General features: G+C 31.0%; 1 protein-coding gene across 4 annotated transcripts in view; it reads left to right on the plus strand.

Annotated features, from left to right (window-relative positions):
* LOC111425780 (Sestrin) overlaps positions 1-23,782 on the plus strand; it is a 151,705-nt gene that overhangs the window by 124,083 nt on the left and 3,840 nt on the right. For all 4 annotated transcript variants that reach the window (XM_023060022.2, XM_023060021.2, XM_071200726.1 and 1 more), the window contains 3 exons: positions 19,852-20,022; positions 20,308-20,731; positions 20,926-21,560. In XM_023060022.2, coding sequence (XP_022915790.1) covers positions 19,852-20,022; positions 20,308-20,731; positions 20,926-21,560 — 1,230 coding nt within the window. The remainder of the gene's footprint in view (positions 1-19,851; positions 20,023-20,307; positions 20,732-20,925; positions 21,561-23,782) is intronic.

Here is a 23,782-nt window from a genome sequence, read left to right on the forward strand (position 1 = left end):
GTCTTAATCGAGCTTTATAAAACAAAGTATTACAATTGTGCCTGGAACATTAATAATAATCTAATTTCTTCAAAATGAGTTCAAAATTGAGTCGGGTATGTTATTGAAATTGTTTTGGAATCATTTCATAGTGATCAAAATGATCAGAAAATAAGTAGAGTAAGAAAGTAGAAAAGAGAGATTTCTACTAATAGGAAATACAACTTGTATACATTACTAAGCAACTCTGCTTTGCTAAAAACGAGATTTAACATTAACTACATAAATTAGACAGCTTAAACAAACATTAATACAATTAGGTCCCACTCAAAAAATGGATTTTCTGTTTTCAGTTTATCAATTTCTATTATTTTTGTGGGAATGCTATAAAGAATGTTATCAAAAAATTCCTGAGTGTCTTGCTTACAAAATGATTCTAGATTTTGGAGATGGTAAAACTTGTTGAACGATATTTTAATGATCTCAATGCAGTCTAATGGCACCTATGCTCTTAGTTTTCTGTTTATGACACCTACATTTTTATCAGATTCCATGTAATAATGTCTGCGGATTGAAAACACAAACAAGTCTGCGCTCGGTATGAACTATCTTGTGCAAAAAGTGACAAATTGCAGTTTACGTTCTGGCTTCTGTAAGAATCACAAAATATGTAATTATATAGTTATGGATTTCCTTCATTTTGGTATCCAGAAAATTGTGGTAAATCTTACACGTAGAATGATACATCAACACTTCCTTTTTCCGCAACCACTAAAAAAACGCTTTCTGCAATTCTTTTCTGAATAAGAATCGCTTGTGTAAATGATTATGTAAAGGTTTTATCAACATTTCCTTAGTGTTGGCATCTCCAACAATATATCAGATTGAATGATTGATCAATTAATTTAACCTAGACTATAAATGAGTCATATCTCAAAACAACCTATATATTTTATATAAATTTAGCTCTTCCAGAAAATATCCTTTCTACTACCTGTTACCTACGCTCTAGTAGCTTTTTCTACATTTAAAAAAATATGATGTAGTTGAAATTTGTTTCGTAAACATTACGTTGTATGTTCCGAGGATGATTAATGTTCTGGTCTTGATATTTATTGGAGCCATTCCGGTCAATCGGAGCAAATTTTATAAATAAGATTATTCTTTATGCAATGAATGGACGTTAATGCTTATTTGCAAACCGAAGCTCAAATTCCTTAACTCATCATTTTAGGCTTAAGCGGCATCTTTTCAAAATTTTAATTACTTCATTTCCCATTTCTTTGTTGATTCCTAGTTTCTGTCACAACTCTCAATTATTGTGAGCCGGACCCAAATGTACATCGTTTGATCTATCTCTATAGTATTTTAGGCTACAATTTCCGCGTCACAACAAAGCAGGACAGTAAAAAGGGCAATTGTGCACCAGGCCTAACTTTAGCACAAGCATATCGGAAATATGTGAATCAGCTACAAACAAAACTTAACATCATCTCCAAATATCTCCCTTCCTATGGCATAAATAAAAAGGGACACATTTTTTATGTAATAAATAAATTGCACTTTTCCTGCATTCGAAGGTTCCTAATAGGTCTCTTAATAATCTGATTATAAAGTTCTTCTTCCAAAGAATCTTGTATTTTCTCTTTATCTATTCATGTTTGAGAGTACTATTGTCCCTGATGTAATCAGCATACTCGCGAATTTATTATTTAACCACATGGGAATAAATGGATATGTTGCCACGTGGCAAAAAAATGAGAGTGATCGGAATTTCAAATCGATTTAATATTAAATTAGACTTCTACACATGCGATAAAGAATAAATAAAAGAATTTCCTTAATCATTACCAATTTTCATGAAATATTGATGATGAAGTATGTTAAAGCTACCATTTTTGAGTTAATATAACCAAAATATTGGGATTTAAGATCATTATTTGAACAGCTCAAAAGATGGCTAAACATGCTCAAGTTAACAATAATGATGATTAATATTTAACATCAAATAATATACAAATTCGATAACATCAATATTTGATTTATTATGACGTTAATGTTGTGTTAAAAAACATTATTTAATTAGCGATCGTTTAACTTCGCTTTTAGAACAGTTAATACGATCTCGATTGATTTGGGCTTGTTTGAAGTTAACATGGCGCTAATTGAATTTTATAAAAAAGACATTTTTAATTATCGTGACGCTAATCCAGAGTTAACGCTCATTTTAACATCAAATTGAGCGTTAAATTTAAGGAGAATAACATAATTATTTAATCAGTTCAACTCGTCCTTAAAAACACATCGACTTTAATCCTCCAGAGTTCGCTTAAAGTTAACGTGGCGTTAATCAGGTTTTATTAAACGGTTAAGGTGATACTATTTGGCGATGAGCGTTCGATTAAGTGGTGATTAAACCCATTTTTGATTTGTCGTGATACTAACAAAAAATTTAAACTCTATGAACTTGAGGTTGCGTTGATTAACATATGATTTAGGTTTTATCCAGCTTAACAGACTATTAATTTTGTGAAATTTTAAAACATTTATTGCTGCCGTAAGATGATGTTATGATCGTTAATTAAGGTTTATAGAAAACTTGAGGTAATATTATTACGTTATATACTTGATTAACAGAATGCTGAGCGTCGATTAGCACTCAATCAATATTATATAACGCTCATTATTGATATATGACGTTTAATTGGGGTAAAGAACCTGGATTAAAGATGATTTTTCCATTAATAATCGGATAAGTTGATTTTATTAAACCTATGATGGTAAATTTGATTGATACAAGGTCAAAGAAAATCAAAATGATCCTCATCATGTTTTATAAAAGCATGCATAAGTTATCGTGAAACTCATTTTTGATTTAATGTGAACCTAACCTAAGGTTATCTCTACAATTAGTCTAGTATTAATATTAGAAAGAGTAAAAGTTGGTTGCCGAGTGCTCGATTATTTAACTTAATATTATCAAGCACATCATTTCATCTTTGGTTCTTTAACATTCGGTTAATCTATCGTTACAAATCCTTTACAATTATCTTTATAAAACCATATCTAAATTGACGTGACACTATTTGTCAATTAACGTTCAAATAATACCTCAATTAACATCATGCTACGCATCAATTAGCGCGTGATTAAAGCTTTATAAATACTATTTTTGACGTCATATGACGTAAGCAGTGAATTTTAAACGATAAACAAAGAAAATTTGATGAGCTTTTTGTTAAATATTTAACCATAATAGAGATCTTTATAAAACCATATTGAAATTGATATTTTTTTATCAGTGAAGTTTTTGTGAAAGTCATATTTTATTTATTGCAACTTTAACCGAGAGTTAAGCGTTGATTAGCATTCGAATTGGGTTTTAGGAGTTCCACTTAAATTCAATGTGCTATAAACGGTTTAATCTTATGATTAGTGTTTGATTAAGGATAGATTAACTTTTCTTTCATAAAAATGACCCCTGTAACATTTTGTATAAAAACCATTTCTGATAACATTATCTTTTATTAATAAAATATGACGTTAATGTGTTAAAGATCGTTATTTCATTAGTAATCGATCGATAACCATTCGCTTATAGTTAACTTAACTCTAATTGAGGTTCATAAAACTTTGTCGTAATAAAGGTGATAAAGATTACAATAAACCTTAACCGAGAGTTTATATTCGATTAACGTCAGGTTAAGCGTTGATTAGCATTATTTGAATTAGTTGTTTAGGAAATCCTAATAGACTGCATGTGTTGTAATTTTATGATTAGTGTTTGATTAATTTTTCTTTGTTAAAAATGATGCCTTTAACATTAAATCGAAAGGTTGAAAAATCGATTTCCTCAAAAATGGAAAGAATTTATTTCTTATTTGTTATAGAAAAGGTAGGATACGATAGCACTAAAAGAAAATCGATTTAAAGTCATCACGTTAAAGCTTTTCCAATCGAGTTCAAAGCGTAACGGTTTTGCTTTAAATTGTTAGATAGTTTGAAAGCTTGCGATAGAATTATTTGAAACCGCTCAAAAATAGTTTGAACGCGTTTAAAATGTAATGTAAATAATGTTGAAGTAGCTTTGAATTTTCTTTCCCATATTTGAAATAACTTCTCGAATAGTTCTCGAATGGTAAGGACTCTGTAGTCAGGGTCACGAATCGGTGCACTAATAAATAATCTTGACAGAATGGTAAATATCTCGTATGATCGATTTGATGACCAGCATTGATCTAAATAGATAAACATATTTGTATAGATAGCATCTTCAGTCATCTTAGAAATATGAATAACATCTTTTATTCAGAAGCATCGGGAGTGATATATGTTAATAATTTATGTATTAACATGTTATTTGTTCTCAATTTAAGGAGTTAGGTTGGGTTAGAATAGCCCAACTATAAATTTTTCTCTTGAATCAAAACCTTTTCTCTTCAAGTTTTGTTTGAGCATACAAGAAATTTAATACCTAAACCCAATCGAGTGAAGTATTAAATGACCGATTGGAGAAAGCCAGTGGATTCTAGAATCGAGAGAGTGATAGCTAAAGCTCAACCATTAGTTTCTTCGCTCCGTTGATTAACAACAGGTTTATAGAAAAGAATTTAATTTATTTTATTAAAATGAACTTAATTCTTCTCCTCCATTAAATATAAAAGTAGTTTTTTGACCTACATTCAACCTATATGTTCATTTCAATCTCGTAGTTTACCTATACATACCAATTAAATAATTTAAACTGAAGGTAAAACAAATTATCTTTCATTCTGATTAATATATCTTTATCTCTCTTAAAACCCAATTAGTTAACCAAGACATAAACTTAACTTGTTTTATTTATTATTTGATACAAAACGTTTTTATATATTTATTTACTTTAGCAGTTAATTAACGCCGCTAAAACTACTTTATTTAATTTTGTTTTAAGAACTCAATAAATTGATTTATTAATCAATTACTGGAGATTGCGAACGTGAAAAGAACTCGTATATTTCCTGTTTTTAAGTAGTCAAAATAAACACAAACGTTATTAACTTGTGTTAATTATCGCAAACGAAAGACGTAAACGACTTTTTCGCAATTTTCACACTCAAAATAAAAAAAAAATCACCAAGGATAATTAGAATCGCTAAACATTTTCTCTTATCATCGTTTTTTTGATTTGATTAAATCGATCACGCAATTATTCTCGTAATAAATAATAATCTAATTATAAAACGATGTGTTTTTCGGGTTTAGATTGAGAGGTTTCGTACCATTTCGAACCGCATAGAAACAAATTAATTATTAACAAAGTTGCGGGCGCCAATTATTCTTAAGTAATTATCAGAATGATTGGCAAAACACATCACTTTGAACTGTTATTTTTATTTTATGCAGTTTGTAGCGAATGGATTGCATCATAATGAATTTTTTTAATTTGCAAATTGCTTGATTTAATAGCACTCGGTATTTCCAGGTTAATTTAACTTGGAAACAATTTTAATTTGATGGAATCAATTTCTTTTTTTTTAACATTAAATTAATTAAAAATTGATTTGTTTTTGTGCAAACTAATTTAGAACTATTAGAAATCGATTAAAATGGTTTAAATTTATCATAAACGTTCTATTAAAGTTTTGTAAAATCCATATTTTATTTATTGTAACCTTAACCGAGAGTTTACATTCGATTAACGTCAGGTTAAATCGTTGAAAAAACGATTTTCTCAAAAAACGGAAAGAATTTATTTCTTATTTGTTGTATAAATTGTAGGATTTCTACACTCTTGCTCATGATTAAGCACTTGATGTTTATATCTGCTTCTCTTACAACCTTCTCAACGGTGATGTTGAAAAGTATGCATGACATTGAGACAGAGATAAGGTGTTAATGTAAATGTCTTTTTAACTTTAAAGAAGTGTTTATAAATTTCGGGGCTTTAATGTGTTTAAAATGCACGCATTCGATCACTTTCTTGAGAAGAAAATTTACGACGACACTCGAATAACACATAATTTATGACGGTTTTGCTACGTTCCCCGTAATTCATGTCGTTTTAGTGGCATTTATGCGGCCATTACGTTTTCGACTGACACACAATCAGTTGATTAAAACGTTTAGACAGAATACTAATAGAGTCGTTCGATTACAATTTTTATTGTTATTGGGAAATGAAACGCGAATGATAATATTGCCTAACAATATTGCCTCCGGTTGTGGAATTTCAACGTTATTTTAAAAATGATCAGCATATAATATTACGAATTTTCGAAATGGACCTTGAACATATTATTACTGATAAACGTGATATGTACTAATTTATGTTCTTTTTTATTATCATTTTTTTCTTAGTTACTTTAATAATAGGTAAAGTTGTTTTTAATGAATTCATGAATAGGTTATTATTTGATATTTTCAGTGTCACGAAGTGGTTAATTTTTTTATTATGAACAGATAAAATCTTTATGAATAGGTTTACCATATATATGTGGTATAATTTTTTTAATTGTTTAAGTTTTAATTAACACGAGTAATTTTAAAATTCTTTTGGATGAAAGTATTTACGGTTAAAGTATAAAACTTTATGTCCTTAACATAAAAGAAGTTTTAAGCTTTGTATTGGTGAAAATTTCAAGATTTTGCAATTATTAGTTTCTTAGATACAAAACCTCAAACTCAAGTCAACCTAAAAATGCAATAACTGTCAATTTCTTTACACGGTTTATTTTAAAAATTCTTTTGGAAGAAACGATTTGTAATTAAGAAATGAAACTTCTTGTGGTTATAAAAAAAGAATTGAGCTTTACGTCGGTGCTGATTTCAAGTTTCTAGAATCGTTAGTTGTTATGAAATAAAATCTCAAACCTATCCTAAATATGTAATTCTTTTACACGGATCTTTTTAAAAATTCTTTTGGAAGAAAATTTTAGTAATTGAGAAATGAAACTTTTTGAGGTTATAAAAAAAGGATTGATCTTTATGCTGTTGAAAATTTTAAGTTTCTAACATTATTAGTTTCTATGAAATAAAATCCCAATTCTAACTTGGTACTTAATTACACAGATCCGCAAAAAAAGGAATGTTTATTATTGTTGGATCGCTGATGATCACTTCAGAAGTAATTTTTTACGTGGAATCAAAATCCGAACACAGAATTGGACCATCACGCCAGGATTTTTAGTTATTTGAGGTTATGTACACGAAAAGTGGCTACTTTTGAAGTTATGTGTTCAAAATGTGTAGTCCGAATTTTGTTTTGCATTTAACTTTTATTATGTCTTTTGCTTGTATTCCATAGATCTTATGCCAGATCGCCTCTTGTTTTGAGCATGTGGCTCATTACATTGAAGTGACCAGTAATAGTCGGCTAATATAGATGTGGACCATTTTCCTTGAAATGCAAACCGTTTTTGCATTTCTTTTATATCCTAATGAAAACGCTCTCCTTGCTCTTCGCTAACATCACCTAAATTGTCAAATTGTAAATAAGTGTGCAAATAGTGCAACATGCTCATGTTGCAACCAAATTTTGCAGTTTTTTGAAGTTTTCTAGCATCACAACGATTCGCACCTTATAGTTAGCAGCCTAAGTAACCATTGACAGCTTCTTTAAAGCTAGTCCAGGCACCTCTTTCATCCGAAATTATCAATTTGCGAATCTGTTGCCCAACGAATATCTCTTCTTTTATTTTAGCATCACTCAAGTTGAGATATTTATCTACAAGGTACTTAAAACAAGCACCATTTTTATTAAGCGTCTTTACAAACTGCTTCATTATTCTTAATTTGTTATGAAATGGAGTAAGATATTTTTTGCATTAATCAATGGATCTTTGAAAATGTTGTTTGACATAGTAGCCAAAAAAGTCCTTTTTCTTGTACATAACCTCAGATATTTCAAAATCTTAACGTGATAGTCCAATTCTGAATTCGGATTATGATGCTACGCAGAAAATTACTGTGGAAATGACTGTGTTATTTACTGTGTTATTTTACATGGGTAACTTCAAAAATTCTTTTGGACGAAAGTATTTGCGGTTCAAGTATGAAACTTGTTAAGGACATAAAAGAAGATTTAAGCTTTATATTGGTGAAAATTTCAAGATTCTGCGATGATTAGTTTCTCTCATACAAAACTTCAAATTTAACTAAACCTAAAAATGTGAAATCTTTTGCACGCATCATTTTAAAAAGTCTTTTGGTTCTTGTTATTAAAATATAAAACGTTTTGACATTATAAATGAGAAACAAAGCTTTACATTGCTGAAAATTTTACGTTTCAAGTATCATTAGTTTCTTTGAAATAAAATCCCAAACTAATTCTAACCTAAAGGTTCGTTGGAACTTACTTTTCTTGTACTTTGTAGCTTACTTATAATTGAATACCAATTGGACAGAACCTCATGTTCATTTATATCTAGAACGTAAACAGTTTTGTGTGGTTATTTAAAAAAAATTCATTTTTTCACAAGTTAGCAAGAATTAAAAGCAGCAAAAATACCTTATTTTCTATTATCACAGAAAGGCAAAATAGAAATCTTTTGTAATAGCTAGTGATCTTTGATCGTCAATAACAGAGCATTTTTGTGTCATATATCTGTTAATTATCGATATCCGTTAAGCAATACTTAAATTGGAACTAATCGAAATAGCACATGTTGTACAAAAAGAGATCTCCAAGTCAATGGGATTTGTTCGTTTGCTTCAAAAAGTTCCACCACCACTTTCTAAAAGTTTCTAGAATCTCTACTTTGATCAATATAATCGTGAAATGTTTTATGCTAATGTGTTATTATGAAAGAGATAACTAAGGCAAAATTTTAAATATGCTAACTCATTTCGAAACTATTATTAGATTTTAAAATAAATACATCTGTTAATTACGATTTTTACAGATACATAATTACGTTATTAGTGATACACTACGTTATAATTGGAAAATAATTGCTTTGATAAACACAGATGATGATGTCTGTTGCTGTCGTCAATAATACGGATAAATTATTTTTCAACCAATTCTACTCCGATGTTTATCGTTAAAATTAGCGAAAAAATTAAACGTCGCAGCACGACAATAATTATTATACGCGGTTTGGTTGTTTTCGAAAGAAAAACACATGGTTTTAAACCATCCTGTCACGCTAAGGAACGTATTTACACAAGATTTAGATTAAACGTGGACTTAGATACGGGTGGGCAGCTGTTCCTCTATTGTACAACTTAAAAAGAAATATATAAAAATAAAAAAAAACTTGAGTAGCATCGGATGTTTTCATTCCGATTTTAAGTGGTCTCATTTAAATCGAAATTTATACGATTTTAGCTCTTTCAACGATGGGCAACATTTGCGTAATCTTCGTTTATAAGTGAAGTAATCCGTCGATGCCATAAATACCGATAAAACACGCAGATACCGTGCTAACGAGATATATTCTAACGGGTCGTTCGTTGTTTGTGAGTTCCCGTTATCAAAGTGAAAATATATACGTTATTATCGTCCGGGATTTGTATAAGATTACCGATATTTAGCCGATTGTCTATTTAACCATGTCTCTTTCTTTTTCTCTTCTAGTTCTCTTTTCTTTTACAACATTACAAAAAGGTTTTGCAAATAATGTCTTTTGATACTTTACGCGTAAATGCACTTACTCAAAAACAACGTTTAAAAAACCATGCGGAAGTTTTCTTTTTGTTAAAACTTGGACTGCACATGTTCTATTTAACGCACTCAATCGACTTTGATGCGTGTGAGGGTGTAAGTGCAACGTATTACAAGGACACTGTGTGTGTGTGGGTTCAATGACTGTCTGACTCTCTGTTTCTGGGTAATCTATCATCGTTACACACTCTGTCCAGCTTTTAAAATGTTATAGTAGTGTAAACGTTTAAGTAAATAATATATTTTTGGGTTATCAAAAAGAAAAATTATATAGTAAAATCTCGATATAACTAGGGTAAATAATACAAATTTATAATTTGCACTTTAACTGTTTGAATGAATAATTTTAATAAACACAAATTCGGTCTACCTGTGTTTATATTAAGGTTGGTAGAATCTAAGAGGACTGCTACATCCTGGGAAGAGGTGCAAAGCTCGAAGGACCGTTCATGACGTCAGCGCTCAATAACAATAACTATCACTAATACTAGACCTAGAACTAGAAACATTCGGGTTTAGCCGTACGTCTCTTAAGACGGCTAAATCCGAATGATTCTAGTTCTAAGTCTAGTTAATGCTAGTGTTAGTTCTCGTTTTAGCTGTTATTTAGAGTTAGATTGTTGCTTCTTGTTTATAAAACTATCACTAAACATAGAACGAGAATCATTCGGGTTTAGCCGTACGTCTCTTAAGACGGGTAAATCCGAATGGTTATAGTTCTAGATCTAGTGTTACTTCTAATGCTAGTGTTAGTTCTAGTTTTAGCTGTTATTCGGCGTTAAATTGTTGCATATTGTTCATAAAACTAAAACTAGAACTAACACTAGACCTAGAACTAGAAACATTCGGGTTTAGCCGTGCGTCTGAAGACGCAGTTAGTTCTAGTTTTACACTAACACTGTTACTATATAGAACAAACACTATACCTAGAATTAGAATCATTCGGGTTTAGCCGTCTTTAGAGACATGCGGCTAAACCCAAATGATTCTAGTTCTAGGTATAGTGTTAGTTCTAGTTTTGCACTTGCACTGTAACTAGAACTAACACTATACCTAAAACTAGAATCATTTGGGTTTAACCGTACGTCTCTTAAGACTACTAAATCCGAATGGTTATAGTTCTAGATCTAGTGTTACTTCTAATGCTAGTGTTAGTTCAAATTTTAGCGGTTATTCGGCGTTAAATTGTTGCATATTGTTCATAAAACTAAAACTAGAACTAACACTACACCTAGAACTAGATACATTCGGGTTTAGCCGTGCGTCTGAAGCCGCAGTTAGTTCTAGTTTTACACTAACACTGTTACTATGTAGAACTAACACTATACCTAGAACTAGAATCATTTGGGTTTAGCCGCCCGTCTCGAAAGACGGCTAAACCGGAATGATTCTAGTTCTAGGTATAGTGTTAGTTCTAGTTTTGCACTTGCACTGTAACTAGAACTAACATATTTGAACATATTTGAACTAACACTAGACCTAGAACTAGAATCATTCGGGTTTAGCCGTCTTTAGAGACGTGCGGCTAAACCCAAATGATTCTAGTTCTAGGTCTAGTGTTAGTTCTAGTTTTAATTGTTATTCAAAGTTAGATTGTTGTATATTTTTATTAAACTAAAAGTGGTACTAACACTAGATCTAGAACTAGAAACATACAGGTTTAGCCGTCTTAAGAGACGCAAGGCTAAATTCAAATGTTTCTAGTGCTAGATCTAATGTTAGTTCTACTTTTCGTGCAATACACCGTTATATTGAGGTTTTGCTATAGTTATAAATAAATAAAAATTGAAATAAAAGCAATATTTAAAGTATTCAGTGATACAGCTTATTACAACTTATATTTGTCTTATTATAACATGTATATTTATATAATTTAAAAATGAGTGTACATTGGTTTAAGTTGTTTAATTTCCTTGTAGTAACGAATGTAATCAACGCCAAATAAACATCAAAACTTTCCGACGGTTCGAAAGTAACTTTTAATGAGAAAAGTTTTCTGCTTTGCCTCCCACCAAAGTTGTTTCTCTACGTTATATCTAACCATTTCTTGTCTTTAATGAGTGGCTAAAAACGAAACCAACCAAAAACAAAACGTTATATAATAAAATTTAGTGTATTATAACGTTTTGAGAAATAAATCTTAAAAACATAACCATTGGCATGGTAACAGTGGTCATATTAAATACTTGATTCATGCCGTTTCTTTTTTTTTCCCGTTAACGACTTTATAATTAACGTCTCCAATTGACGTGTCGACTCGGGTATGACTTGCGATTTCGGGTTCCTTTTAGGAAGGTGCCCGCGAGGTGGGTGCCAAGCCCCCTTTTTGCGAGAAGAGAAAATGCAATGTGTGCAAATCGTTGCGGCGTTTATTGTGCAGAAGGAAAGAGACCCGGCCCCCCAAGGTTCGTTGACCTCCACCGGAGTGGTCTCTCGGTGCACTGGCACATACGCGCGTATACGTGCTCAGCACGTTCGATATGACCATACGATGCTGATGGTTCAGCTCTCCTCCATTGGTTTTCTCTCTACAAGGTAGTTTTCATGGTACATATACTTCGGTGTACCGCATGATGTGTTGTCCCGGTATCAAGATCGAACGCGCCCCCCCGGAGTCAAAGTGATGCGATTACTAGATTAGTTTTTTGGTCATAAAATGACAGAATAATTTTAATAACAAATTAAAATAAATTGGCAAGCTTGATAACATCTAATAAAATTCTGCGTTGATCTATCAACTAAATCATTGCTTAATATGAGGTTAACCGCGAAGTTTCACTTTTTGATTGGCTGACGAAGCATGTTAATGTTTCCTTATTTTAATGACGCCAATCAAACTTTATTTGACATTAAAGCATATAGTTAAAGTTCGTTAATTTAATGTGCGGTTTAATAACGCATTTTTGTTAATATGCCCCTTTTAATCGTAAATTAGGTATGATTTCAATCTTTACAATAAATGCTAATTTTGAGTCCATCAACTTAATCGATGCTTTAACAAGTTAATATTTTACAGTATGTTAATACTTCATAATTAACGATTTTTATTAAGGCTAATAATAAATTCACTCATATCTTGGTCATTTTTAACGATTTTTTCAAGGTCTATTCTCAAGGATTTTTAATGAAAATCAAATAATTCATATTGATGATTGCGTAATCCAACCCAACCCTTGACATTATAGGATTTTTATACAGTTGAGTTTATGCGGATTAAAAATTTTCTAGATAATCTCGATTTCAACCGTTGTTCATGATTGCTGTCGATGATCTCTATGGTGGCAGTACCATGATTCCTAAATTGATGCATCCCTAAAATTAAGTCTCATGTATCCAAACGGATTTCAGTATTTGGGTATGTTTATTGGTAAACTTGACACATTTGTATTTATTCAACTATACATATAGCAACATTGTGGCTATATTATTTGACATATTAGAACGATTGAGGTTAAATGCATTAATGATGCGCACTGGCAGTCCAGATAAGTCTTTCCACAGTAACTGATCCATCGATTTGTCAACCTCTACTGATAAATGCAGTTCTTATTAAGTCTGCAACTGTGGCATGAGTCAATAATTTTGCTTCCCGAAAAAATGAACCCTAAACTTTAAATTATGAGATCGTACTAATGCACTAATCTTTGGGAAGTAATGTGCTCCTATCATGGTGATGCGCTATGTGCTAGGTACATACACTATTGCATTTATGTACAATAGTCAAAACGATTTAGTTTGTTGCTTCTGATTTAATCTTTTCCATTAAATCTTCAAAATGGGAAGTTGTTGAATATTCTGCTCTTTGCACGTCGATTTATTTGAGCTACTATTTGACGCATCTTTCTGGAACTTCTTTTTGAAGTGTTATAGTACCATTACGACAGATTGACGTGCATAAAATTCATACACAGCACAAGGTTTCTCAGTATAAACCTGATATATGCATGAATGGAACAAAAGGAAAGGCGAATAAAACAAAACCAACCTGATAAGTTATATATTTTTCTTTCAATCTTTAAAATAAATGCTAATGCTTCATACTTAATGATTTTTATAAAGGCTAAGGATATTTAGCATGCAACCAATATCACAGTATAGGTATTAAAATACATGATTTGTGTCTTTGGTTGCATACTTGCAATGATGACGTCGGGTACGATAATTAATTAACACACTGTACACTGTTGCATCTCTGTACAATAGTCAAAGCTGCTCAGTTTGTCAATGAGGCTGGGAGAAATTGTGAGCAATAATCTTTTAATCTTTTCCATAAAATCTTCAAAATGGTCAGTTGTAGAATTTTCTGCTCTTTCCACGTCGATTTATTTGGGTTTCGTGTGAAAGGCCCTTATGCTCTCAACCTTTTCTTAACTGTCAGAAGACGACCTGCTGATTTTCTTTTATAAACACATCTTGTAGTTTTAAATTGCCTATACCATCGCCGAATGCAGTTGATACTTGACGCATCTTTCTGGAACTTCTTTTTGAAATGTTATAGCACCGTTACGACAGATTGACGTGCATCAAATTCATACACAACACAAGGTTTTTCAATATAAACCTGATATATGCATGAATGGAACAAAAGGAAAGGCGAATAAAACAAAACCAACCTGATAAGTTATATATTTTTCCCGATGCAGAGTTTATACTTTCCTGTTTAATTTCGAAATATATCTCTAACAGAAAGGATTTCAATTACTTACACCATACTTTATCAGAGTCCTTCACCATATTTTTTTACATGTGGTGGAGTAGACTGCCTTCTCCACTATGGGATTTTCAATTATATCTCTATTTCTGCGATGATCAAATGTTTTTCAGAAAACCAAAATGATTTTTTTAATTTCTTGAGAAATAATCTTTCGTAGAGTTTTGAGATGACAGTGTAACTTCATCATCATTTTCCACATCATTAGTCATCTTAATACTAACTTATGGAAGTTGTTTCATAACTTTTCTGATAATAAAAGGGCTTTTTTTTTGGATTGTTATTTGTTTTAGTTTCGAAATATACTTCTCTTTAGAGAAATAGTCCTAATAATTATATCTTCTTGTTCTGCTTCGATCTAGGTTGGAGGATCTTCTCCATCATTGAACGACCATTTGTAGATATTTAGCAAATCTTTTTGATTTTTATCTCGAACTTCTTTATTTCTATCTTCATTTTTAATTGATGGGTTGGGTTAGGTTGCTGGTGTTGTAATACCATTTTCTTCTAAATTTTGTGAGATGAAATCTCCATTTCCTTTGGGCAGTTGTTTCCATTTATTCTAGACCTAATCTCAGGAGTATTTTTCCAAATAGCCTGCTGTATATACTTGGCAGAAAGTGAAATTCTGCACTTCCATCTTTTGCTGCATTAATACTAATTAGAGTTATTCTCTTCTTAATTCTTTGAGTAAGTTAATAGCTACAATTTAAGTTGATTCCCAACTCCTCTACTCCATTTACAATTATTTTATAGTTTTTTGTTCATAAAAGTATTCATATTTTATCGATGCACTTTAATCCATTTTTTAAATTTATTCCCAATTCAAAATATACATTCTGCATATCATTTACTTGAAGCTGTTTTGATTAGTTAGTCATTCCTTTTTAAATTCAGAATTATATTATGCCGCAAAATAGTACTTGCTCATTTAGTGTCCTTGCACTATTTTCTTGAAACAGTGCATTATTCTATTGTATTAAAATCGCCTCATTTGGTATTGGTGCTGACTGTACTTGCGAATACATTATTCATTTAGCGATAACTTACGCCCACCGTTGTCCGTCGATGGATTTCGCGAATATGACACCTGCTTATCACTTCGATTCGTAACCCCCGATATTTCCATCTCTATAAATTTAACATTTAACAATATCAATGAGTAAAGCATCAAAAATATTCTTTGTTTATATAAATCGATCGATCAATTGATAACTCCTTATACCATACCCAATTAAATTACCATGTTATCATAACTATCTCAAAATCAATTATATAGTCATCATCTACAAATTGATGATTCATTATGATTACTTCATAGAATCATAGATAATAACATCGAATAAAATGAATATTTCGCAACTTTAGCACGAAATTTATTGATAAACTTAAAGTTTCATTATTATAACGAAATAACCCTGTATATATCGATGCTTATTATTATAAATGAAATGGAAATAGATCACTTATTTTAAAAACGAAAACAAATTGTAAGGTGTTGACTTTCATTTTTAAGGTTTTGATACTAAAATATTTTTAACCAACTTTAAAATTTATTTATGCCGCTGAAAAACAGTGAAAAAAATATGTAAGTATACGCAGACGCGTTGGCAGACCGACAAATAACTGATTACAGTATCCCGAATATCGTACGATACGATTTTCTAATATTAAATTTTAGTATTTATAGACGCGAGTGGTTTTATTTATTTTTCGTTTTTTTAACACTTTTTAAATGAATCGAATCAGACTCGTGTGCCATCTCCACTTTTCTTTGAATCATAACTGTTTTATTTTGTATTTTTACCGCCGCTATTTAAAGTTATTTCATTCTTATCAAGAAAACACCATAAACAATAGTTTTTAATCTACATGAGGACCCCTATAACCATCGTCGACGTGTTAACATTGTAATAAAACAAACATATTCTCCTATCTCTTTATCCCGTTCCTTCACCGCCCCGGTATTTCCTTATCTTCTTTGTTAAACGTATACAAATTATTATAAATGATTTTCCTTCGAATGATAAATTTAATGTCGTTGCCCGTTCAAAATGAAGGTGAAGAGAAATAGAAAAAACCATCGCGTTTCCGCGTATATTTTACGTAACGAATTCGTGTTCGAATATATTACACGTTCTGTGATGGAATAAAATAGTAGTTTTGGCTTGAGAGCAACAACACGACGTATTTTTGTGGTCACAACCACACGCGTCTATAAAGAGGACGATAACCTTGTTGGTTTGATGGAGAATTGCTGGACCACTCCTAGGCTAAAAGTAAAAAAAAAGTTTTTAAGACGAGAAATTTTAGATAAATCAATCGTGTTTTTACTATTAGTGTCAGAAAATCCATAAAAATTTTCTTTTAATGTGAAGTGTATTGTCAACACGGGGTTTAGCTATTATATTCTCTTTGATAATGTTGATAGAAGTTAATTTTTATAGCTTTTAAATTTTATTTAAAAAAATTAAACATGAAAATTAAAATAAAAGTATCATTTTAATGTTTAAAGTGTCAGAAAAGTAAATTAAATGTCAAAGATAAATCAAAATTATTGATAAAATCAGTTTCTTGGATTTGATTAGGTTTTTATGAAAATTTTCAGCTAATATTAAACATCTTTATTAAAACTATGATTTTAGGTGAAGTTGTGTGGATATCACATAGTTTTATTGCACTTCTGTTGCTTAATACTAAAATTTCGGTTATATTTTGAAGTTTTGATGAAGTTCTTTTAATTTGGTTAGGTTGCGAGAAAGTTTTTTGAGTTAATATCAACTTTTTTCCTTGATAGCAACGTTTCATTCTATGTTAAATAGAATAGATATTCTTTAATTTGGGCACGTTACAATGAAGTTTCGTAGCTTTAGTATTATTTCATTGAAGTTTTTCTCGTTATTAATAAATTTTTGAATTAAATACTTTATATTCAATCAAGCTTTTATTGAATCAAATCGAAATAATTGCTAAAACATTAATGAAGTTCTTAAATAGTGCTTCTAAAATTGAAGTTTCGAGCTTGTTCTATCGTTATCAAAAAAATTTTTGCATAAATATGAGGTTTCGATGAAGTTATTATTGAATTAAATCAATGTGCGATGAAGTTTCTTGAATTATATTCAAATTTTTGATAAAAAGCTGCGAATTAAAAATGAAGATTCGGCGATGTCTTCAATTTGATCACTTTTCAATCAAGTTTTTATGTTAAACTTCTTGTTGGCAATTAAAGTTTAATAGTGTTGAAGTTCCTTTCATTGATACTATATTGTTTAGGTTTGGTTAGATTTGAATGCAATTTTTAGGATAACATTGAATTATCTGTTCAAAATTTAGGTTTTGATGAAGTTTTATATGTTATGTTTGGTATAATGAACTTTTTTTTACTTACAGCTAATATTTCTGTTATAATTAATTAAGTCCATGAATTTTTTTGAATTAACATTAATTTTTCAGATCAAAATTAAGATTTTAATGCTGTTTTAAAGACTTCATGTAGGTTCATTTATTTCATTCTAAAGTTTCGATTATAATTTGAAGTTTTGATAAAGTTTCTTGGATATGGCTTCATTTCGATGAAGTTTTTGGATAAATATTGTCCAATGTAACAAAATTGTGGTAACTGCATTTAGTTTTATTGCAATTCCTTAGGTTGATACCAAACATTCGGTTACATTTGACGTTTTGATGAAGTTCCTTTATCTCTATTAGGTTTCATTGAAGTTTTTGAGTTAATATTAAATATTTTGATCGGTACTAAGTCATTTCGATAGGTTTTTTCAGTGAAGTTTTTTGAGTTAATTGTGTTATCTTTAGTCAATAATACATTTTTGAGTAAACTTTAAAGTTTGGATTAAGTCAAATTTTGTCCATATTGCCGTCATGATGAACAACCTTAACTCCATGTCTGACCTGATCTTCTCCTGTTCTTCCTCTTCATCTCGTAAATTATCATCATCTTCCTAGACATCAAAACAAATCCGATTGAATGCGGATTATGTCGAGAATTAACTTCAACAAACGTCTTCAAAACTTAGTCGAGCTAGCATATCCCTTCAAAATGAGTAGATATATCAACTTTCCATCGTGAGTGCAGAATTCTGGAAGATCCTGATCTTAACAGAAAGTTTAATGAACTAAATCATAATGCCCAAAATATGTTATGGCCAAAATATCAAAAATTGTCAAAAAACGCCCAAGCCACGATCAATGCAGAAAATATTTTTTTACTGAAAATTTTTCGTTCTACTAACTTAACAAAACTATATTAGATGATGAGTTTGTAGCTGCTTTGTCGACCTCAAATTATACACAATACTCGTTTGCTATCCTAAAAGTAAATCCTAAAAATTGGTTATTTGATTGTAGCTTCTCGGCCCTAATAAATAACTATTATGTTAAAAAATATTTATTACCTGTTATCATATATTAATTTAGGTATGATAAGGAACTTTTTTCAATTCAATTTTTTGCCATAAAAAGCATGTCAATAGATATTCGTAATTAATTTCACATATATCCATCATAATAAAGTTGATGAACCCAACAATAAAATGCCACCAATCACATAGAGTGTAAAAGAATCTTGTTGTTGTTACAACAAAATATGCTTATTTATTTTTTACGTATTATTTCCATGTATTAGTTCAACAAGCTTGTTTATCCAAAGAAATTCGATAAGTCTATTTTTTGCTCTTTTCCGCCATTTAAAGTTTACAGTATCCAGTTGCAGAAAACCGAGTAAATATCACCAAAGTGCACATGTGCACACTAAAGCCACGGGGTATTGTGTTACAACAAATCGTAACATCTCGCGAACTTTGAAATGTTTCTATGTAAAACAAAATAACACTCAAAACATTAAAGGTATTAAATTTCCCATAAATCATCACAATTTAAGAATGTGACCACTTAAACCTTAAAACATGTTTGGTTCGATATATATACTTTTTTTGTCTAAAATAAATATATCAGATTATCAGTTCCTGATTGAAACTTTATCAAAGTTTCCACGTGAAAAATAAAAACTTAATCGAGGTCACCTTTATTAGAAAAAAGATGACACTTTTATCTACACACATACATTTATTTTTATATATATATATATATATTTCTGCCAACACGTGTACGAATAAAATAAAAACATTTTTTTAAAGAGAAAAAAATCTGGGTCATTCACCAAAACTTTATTTTTCTTTTTAAATATATTTTCGAAGAGAGGCCCTCGAAGGTCACGCAGTCGTTGGAGCGAAAATAAATCAACGAATAATAAATGCAACTCGAACTGAATCATCATTGTTCGTTTGTGTGTTTCAAACCGGGGGCCCCGCATTCAAAACACTTTTATCACCATTGCAAATGGCAATTGTTTATTAACTGATAATTATTTATGAAGGACGTCGTCGTGTGAGTAAACAGTTTTATAACAATCGAGAACGATTAACTAATCTAGCTTTAATACGCATTTTTTTTAATTATTTCAATTTTTCTTAAAAACGTTTTTTCTTTGTTTCAGACGCATACTCTCTTTGTGGATGCGTTTCTTCAAAATAATCGCCTCGACCACGTTAGCCAGGTAATGGGGTTCCATCCTGCGTATTTGGACCACTTCCTTAAGACTCAAAACTTCATTTTGAGAGGTGATGGACCACTTCCTTATGCCTATAGACATTATATTGCCATTATGGTAAGTACAAATAAAAAGTGATGAAAGAGTTAGAATAAAAGATTGGGAGGAAAGTTATTACGATATTCTTCTTTTAATACGATAAACAAAATCTTGCTGCTTCCATTTAACACGGCCATCGTTTACAAAACATACCGTAATGATTACAACTAGGCGCCTTTTTATAAACATTTGTGCGTTATATCTTTCTCTATTGGACATAAACAGGAAATTCCATGGGTTGTAATGATTATACGAAAATATCTAATGAAATCTTTTTTTAATTTTATTTTGAATTTTTTTTAGGCTGCTGGTCGCCATCAGTGTAGCTATTTAATATCCCTTCAAAAACAAGAATTTCTTCTCCAAGGGGGTAACCCGGATTGGTTGAAAGGGCTGGAACACATTCCGGCCAAGCTACGCAATCTGTATGATATCGCAAAGATCTTAGCTCATCGGCCGTGGCTTCTCAACAAATCACACATCGCCAAATTGACCAAATGTAATGATAGTTGGTCTTTGGCCGAAGTCGTCCACGCAATCGTCATCTTAGCACACTTCCATTCGCTTTGTTCTTTCGTCTTTTCATGCGGCGTCAACCAAGAGGTCGATCAAGCTGGTGGATATCGATATGAAACACAAGATGAAGTTCATAGAGCCGCTTTAGCTATTCATCATCGTCATAGTAAAACTGATCCAAAAGATATTCCTGTTAATGATACTAGACAAGGTATTATTGCACATTTATTTTTTTTATTACCGTTTTATTTAAAAATTACGAACTCAAAATCTAGCTCACACCAGATAAAACATAAAAAAATAATTTCATGCGTATCTTTTTAATGTCTACGCGCCATAAAAGATTAATTTTATTGAAAAGCAAATATTAATTCTAAAATTAATTTTTTTAATTTGTCTTTGTAGAATGGAAAAACAGTAATTGTACAAGATCTAGTCCGCCATCGCCAACCGAACCAGAAGTGGGTATCTCAACGTTAATGCAACGTATGAAAACTTTAAGCGAACAGACTCAAGAGTGTACACCCGTTGAATTAACGAAACGTTTTGAGAATGTTGAAAGTCAATCGGCGGAGCTAAACGCCGTAGGTCAAGAGCCACAAGAAACGCCGGCCGATATCGGAATCTTCGTCGACGATCCCTTGTTCCTTTACCAAGACTTTGCAAAACGTAGCGATCAGGAAATCTCGACGTTCCGCGTTCAGGACTACTCGTGGGACGATCACGGTTACTCGCTAGTGAACCGTCTTTACAACGATGTCGGTAACTTGCTCGATGAAAAGTTCAAGACCGCTTACAATCTAACGTATTACACGATGGGAGGACGAACGGACGTGGACACTTCGCGTTTCCGTCGTGCTATTTGGAATTATATACAGTGTTTGCTTGGTATTAGACACGATGATTATGATTATGGTGAAATCAATCAATTGCTTGAACGGACTCTTAAAACGTTCATCAAGAGCGCATGTTGTTATCCGGAAAGAGTTACTAAGAAGGATTATGATAGAGTTCTCAGGGAATTTAAACACAGTGAAAAAGTAAGTAAAACAAAATTATAAGTCCAAAATTATTATCATTTTTAATTTAAACATAATAAGATCAAAGAGGCCAAACATTTTAAGGCTGCGAAATTCTTATGCTGATATGTTTACATGCTGATGAAATCTATGGATGATGTATCCCTATAACCAATAATAATCTAGTTTATTATTCCGATCAAAACAAACGTCCTTAAATTAGGTCAACAGATGATATGTAGATTAGCGTCAAGTTAATTTATTGGAGCAATAACATGATTTGTAAATTTAGTTTAGCTTTTTGCCAATAAACCTTAGTTGTAATGGATAAAATAAATGAATGGATTTGAGTATCCTTAATTGTGTAAGTTGTGAACTAAATTGGAACCAACATTCGATTTGGAAAAAACAATTTTTGACAATATTTTTGTTAATTTTCGTCAAAATTCTTTTTGAATTCGCAACGAAGTGTTAATTCCGATTTTAATTCCAATTTCATCTTTGATTTTGATTCCGATTTAGTTACAAAATACTTCGAATCATTTCGGGCCATATTTCCGCAATTCTTTTATAGCTATGTTATAAAAATTATGTTGACTAAATGTTCTTAATGGGCAACATTAAGATTAATCAATCAGGGAACATTCTTTGCAACAAGTTGTCTAACTTATATTGAATTCCTTAATTTTGTGATGTAAATGTTACAGTGTAGGTATGTACCTGAGAGTGTCAGTAATAATAAGACGAACCTCTTCTGCACTTTCAATGGTAGTTATTAGATACTGAAAAGATCTTTGGTGGGCGTTACAAAGATTTTCAATAAATCAGTAACGAAAATCTGCTTTACAAGTACACACTGACTTTTTACACTTTATCTATTTTGACAAACTTCATTTTTGAACAATCATAATCGTGTCAGGATGTAATTTAAGGTCAATCAGCTTCACCATTCGAATCCTTTCCATATTTGAAGTTCAGAGTCATGTTTCCAAACAGAATGTGCTGCTTTATTAATGCTTTGACTGCAACGATGTTTGTGAGTGCGTTTGAAACAAATTTCTACCACAAAGCCTCGTTGTTCACATGATCATAACATATTGACAAATAGTATACCTATATAATTAGAAGAGTCGACTATCTTTAAAACCTAACTAAAGAAAAGCTCATGAACCATACGTATTAAGCGGAAATAGATAGCTTTTGAGTTGTTACTTCCACATTCGACGCTAACGTATAATCAGAAAATATGTTACACATTAGCTTTGAAGCTGTTTTTATTATCATTGATGTGGTAAATATGGATAGGAACTAGTCATAATTACAAATCTAATAAGGTCCGTCTCAAACACAAGATCTATCTCTGAATAAATACGTACGAAAGATGTTGAAGAATAATGCATGGAGATATTTAAGACGATGTTGATAAATATTGGAGAAAGCATAGACGAAGGAGCGCTGAACAGTGTTGAGAGATTCAAAGATATCTGGGACAATATTACATTAAATTAATAGATATTAGAGGTGAAAATGAGAGATATTGAGGAAGATGTTGAGAAATATGTTAAGGAGGGAGGAGGAGTATTATTGAGAGATGTTAAGGATTATATTGAGATCACAAAAATGATTTTGAGATTTATTTGGCGATATTTGAGAATACTAGCCGGTAGCTGTTATTATCATTATCATATTTTCTTGTATATTGTTTAATTCCTAACTTTATCGTCGCAAAAAGCTTAAATAAGTTAAGAAGACGTTACTTCATCACGAAAAAATAACGTTTACAATCAAAATCTCCCGAGAATCTTCAAGAAGGTCAATCTCTTCAAAAACTCCTCGAAATATCCTCTAAAAAATATCGGAATAAAAATCAGAATTTCAGTGAAAATTTTAAAGATTTCGAAGGATATCTAAAAGTTTCTAACACTTTTTAAGAGTTTTTTCAAAATATCAGAACAACTTGTAGGGAATTTGTAAGGATTTCGTAAATTTATTAAAGAACTTTGAGAAAGTATCTAATATTTTTAAGAAAACTTCAAGAATTTCGAAAAATTTTCAATGTTATGCCGGATTTCTAAAAAACTTGACGATGTTAAGTATCATGTATAATATTAAAAAATGTTAGAGTTAATGATTAATGAATTATTAACTCTAACATTTTCTGATTAATTATACCATAGATGTTTAAAAAGATTAATTCGCTTGAACCTGTATATTATTGTATTTTTTATAATCAAACTAACAAT

The sequence above is a fragment of the Onthophagus taurus genome, chromosome 1, assembly GCF_036711975.1.
Source record: "Onthophagus taurus isolate NC chromosome 1, IU_Otau_3.0, whole genome shotgun sequence".
NCBI lineage: Eukaryota > Metazoa > Arthropoda > Insecta > Coleoptera > Scarabaeidae > Onthophagus > Onthophagus taurus.